Raw genomic sequence first — 4,040 nt, 5'->3', positions numbered from 1 at the left:
CTCACAGCAACCTCAAATTCCTGGGCTTAAGCAATTCTCTTGCCTCAGCCTCCCAAGTAGCTGCTGGGACCACAGGCGCCCGCCACAACACCCAGCTATTTTTTTGTTGCAGTTTGGCTGGGGCTGGGTTTGAACCCACCACCCTCGGTATATGGGGCTGGTGCCCTACTCGCTGAGCCACAGGCACTGCCCCTGTAGGTTGTCTCTTAAGTCTAGGCTCTGTTCAGTTTCTGCTTTCTGCTCTCTGCCTCAGAATGCAATGACGGTGATCGGGTTCTCAGAGAAGGAGATTCGACAAGTGCTAGAGGTGATATCCCTTGTGCTGAAGCTGGGGAACGTGGAAGTGGCTGATGAATACCAGGCCAATGGGATACCAGCAAGTGGCATTCGTGATGGGACAGGTCTGTGTCACCCTGCTGGAGCCATCACGGAACCCCCTGAATCTCTCCCTTCCAGTCCAGTTCTTCCAGTCCGAATGTCTAGCGTATTCGGCTCCACCCTGACACCGTCCCACTCAGCCCACTCCTGGGTATTCCTGCAAACAGACTTACTGAAAGCTCTTGTGAAGCATATTGGAACAAGGTTTTGAAGTTTGATAGATCTAGGTCTGAGATTTCTGAGTCTCAAGTTTATTCTCCCATGCAGTACTAACCAGGCCTGACCCTGCTTAGCTTCTGAGAGAGTCTTAGTTTATTCTTCTACAAAATGGGGATAATCATACCTATTTCAGGAAATTCTCATATTAAATTGGCTAATACACAAAGTGCCTAGATGTCCCTTCTCTTGTCCCCTTACCCCCAGAGATTCCTCTAGGGCCATGTGCTGGGTTGGCTGCAATGATTTCCTCAGCAAAACCTATCAGCTCTCCCTTCCTCCCTTGAGAGAAAACCCCCTCTGAGGCCATATTGTATTTTCTCATGATTCCAGGTATTCAGGAGATTGGGGAGATGGTAGGTTTGAGTTCAGGGGAACTGGAGAGAGCTTTGTGTTCAAGGACTATGGAAACAGCCAAAGAGAAGGTGGTCACTGCACTGAATGTTATCCAGGTAAGGGGCCACATTGGACAGGGCTTGTGGTGAATATGTCCTGTGGCTGCCATGCTAACTGGCTTGGCCCCACCCTGCAGGCTCAGTATGCTCGGGACGCTCTGGCTAAGAACATCTACAGCCGGCTCTTCAACTGGATAGTAAATCGAATCAATGAGAGCATCAAGGTGAGTGATTGGGCTCCTCTCTCAACATGCTCCTGTTTGTCTTACTTTCTTGCCCTGGACACCATCCACATACCTTGCTCTGAGATGAAGAGAGTAAGGAGGTTGAAGGGGAGAGAGGGTACAGTTCCTTCCAGTAGTGTGTTGTTGGACAATCTGGATCCATCTCCTTACCAGTCATGTGGACTTTCAAGTTCACAAAGATTCTGGGACTCGATTTCCTGATTTGGAGATGTCCACTAAGAAACACTAACGTTCCCCCTGCTTTATTAGATTTAGTGAGGATCAGATAAAGTTATTTACGTGGTTACCACATGATCCAGCAATTCCACACCCAGGTATATATCCAAGAGAAGTGAAAATAGATGTCCTCACAAAAACTTGTACACAAATGTTCAAGGAGGCCTTATTTGTAATAGCCAAAAAGTGTCAATAACCCAAATTACCTTCAACTGATGAACAGATCAACAAAATGTTGTATAGCCACATACAAGAGTATTGTTTAGCCATAAAAGGACTGAAGTATTAATACCCGGTACAAATTGATGAACTTTGAAAATATGCTGAATGAAAGAATCTAGTCACAAAAGACCACATTTTGTATGATGCTATTTATATGAATTGACATAGTAGAGAAATCCACAGAGGTGGCAAATAGATCAATAATTTCAGGGGCTCGAGGAAAGGGTGATGGAGAGCAACTTAGAATGGGTCAGGACTTCTTTTTGGAGGTGATGAACATGCTCTGAAATTGGGTAGTGGTGATGGTTTGACAACATTTCAGATTTACTAAAAAACATGCTGAATTGTATATCGTGTGAATTATAGTCAATAAAGCTATGATTTAAAAAGTATCAACATGAAAGTGCCATCTATTTAGAAGCTATTACTGAAAGGCAGTGGGGTAAGCTGGGGTTTGAATCAGGCTTGGTCAGTGCTTACCCTTCTGAAATTTGACTTTTTCATCTCTAAAATAGGAATAATCATATTACCATTTTACAATCCCTTATAAAGTTATGATAAGACTTAATTAAATAAGAACATGGAATTTTTTTTTTATAAAATGTGCTACAGGGCAGCGCCCGTAGCTCAGTGGGTAGGGTGCCGGCCACATACACTGAGGCTGGTGGGTTTAAACCCAGGTCATCGTTTCTCCTGGGTCAGCTAAAATCAAGAATGACAACTGCAACGACAACAACAACAAAAAATAGCCAGGCGTTGTGGCGGGCGCCTGTAGTCCCAGCTACTTGGGAGGCTGAGGCAAGAGAATTGCTTAAGCCCAAGAGTTTGAGGTTGCCGTGAGCTGTGACGTCACGGCACGCTACCAAAGACGACATAGTGAGACTCTGTCTCTAAATAATAAATAAATAAAATAAAATGTGCTACAAATATAAGGGATGGCTCCTTTCTGGAGGGGTTTTAATTTAACGTCTTATTCCCTCACGCCATGGGAGCTCCATCCTGGAATCTACTTGCACCTTCCTTTTCCTCCTTGCCTCCCTCTGTGCTTGTCCTCTGGCAGGTGGAGGGGAAAGGAGAATAAAACTACAATAGTTTCTTTCCAGTTTATCAAGGTCACTCCAGTTGTGTTTGCCCCTTACTCTGACAACTCCCAGAAGGGCCTGGTTTGGTACCCAGATGGGGCCTGTCCTCAGATTTATTCTTCCTTCCTGCACAGGTGGGCACTGGGGAGAAGAAGGTGGTAATGGGGGTCCTGGATATCTACGGTTTTGAGATATTAGAGGTAAGAGAGTTTCCCCCAACCTCATCGCCCCGGGTAGAGATGGGCAGGCCCATGGGGGCATGTGAGACAGGGGAGGTAGGGCTGAGAGGGAGGCAGGGTCTCGGCCTGAGCTCTCTGACCCGTGTGCCCTCCCACAGGATAACAGCTTTGAGCAGTTTGTGATCAACTACTGCAATGAGAAGCTGCAGCAGGTGTTCATAGAGATGACCCTGAAGGAAGAGCAGGAGGAGTACAAGAGGGAGGTAACCGAGCCCTCGCCCTGCTTCCCCTCTTGTAAAGGACTTCTAGGCACGTGCCGGGTCGTCCTTTCTCCTGGGTCACGATTTCCTCTAAATGTCCCCAGATGGGAACACAGAGGATGAATAATTTCTCTTGCACAGCTGATGGTTCCAGTGTTACCAAGTAGCCTTACTTCTCTCCATCCTCCCCAGCCTCCCCTCCAGGCCAGGGAAGGCAGGGGCAGATTGATGGAAGGGTACATGTGTGGAGAGTCCTGACAAGAGGGAAGTGACAGCTGTGCTTGGCCCATGGCAGACTGTGAGCCAAATATAGAAGGGACATTTCTCCTGGGCTTGGCACCCTACCACATCCCTTTGGGTGCCCTTGTGTAACATCTCAGAATCTTCTCCTCCAGGCTCTGGCTGGTGTTGTTGTCGCCTCTTTATAGCACCCTGATCCCTGACTTCCTCACCAGAAGTGCCCCATGGCTCCAAATTTCCACACTCCTTCCCTGATTCAGTGAAAAATGCTGCTTAATGCCGCTAGGTGTTAGGAAGGCTCTCTGATTGAGCTGATCACCCCCCCAAGTGTAAATGTCTAGAGTCTTACACATCAAAACCCTCCTGGGGGTATTCCCTTGTGAGTGCTGCAGAATTTCAGGCAATGTGATTACAGTGTGTGGAAAAGGTTTTTTTTTAGTTGTTTTGCATGTTTTCATTTTAACAATTTAAATGATCACATACATAACACTTTCCCATGCTTCGAAATTCACAAAGCTTAAGAAGTTGTCTAAAGGAAGGTCCCAGGAGCCTCTCTGAACCTATTCTGGCTTGGGGGTTGCCCAAATTGTGAAAAAAAAAAAAAAAA

General features: G+C 46.5%; 1 protein-coding gene across 1 annotated transcript in view; it reads left to right on the top strand.

Moving 5' to 3' along the window:
* Positions 1 to 4,040, top strand: part of MYO1A (myosin IA) — a 23,004-nt gene that overhangs the window by 7,161 nt on the left and 11,803 nt on the right. The window contains exons 10-14 of the mRNA XM_023513614.1: positions 254 to 401; positions 928 to 1,046; positions 1,127 to 1,213; positions 2,889 to 2,954; positions 3,092 to 3,196. Coding sequence (XP_023369382.1) covers positions 254 to 401; positions 928 to 1,046; positions 1,127 to 1,213; positions 2,889 to 2,954; positions 3,092 to 3,196 — 525 coding nt within the window. The remainder of the gene's footprint in view (positions 1 to 253; positions 402 to 927; positions 1,047 to 1,126; positions 1,214 to 2,888; positions 2,955 to 3,091; positions 3,197 to 4,040) is intronic.

This window comes from Otolemur garnettii, unplaced genomic scaffold (genome assembly GCF_000181295.1).
Source record: "Otolemur garnettii isolate 467f Iridium unplaced genomic scaffold, OtoGar3 scaffold00043, whole genome shotgun sequence".
Classification (NCBI taxonomy): Eukaryota; Metazoa; Chordata; class Mammalia; order Primates; family Galagidae; genus Otolemur; species Otolemur garnettii.
This window is presented reverse-complemented; position numbering and strand designations above follow the sequence as displayed.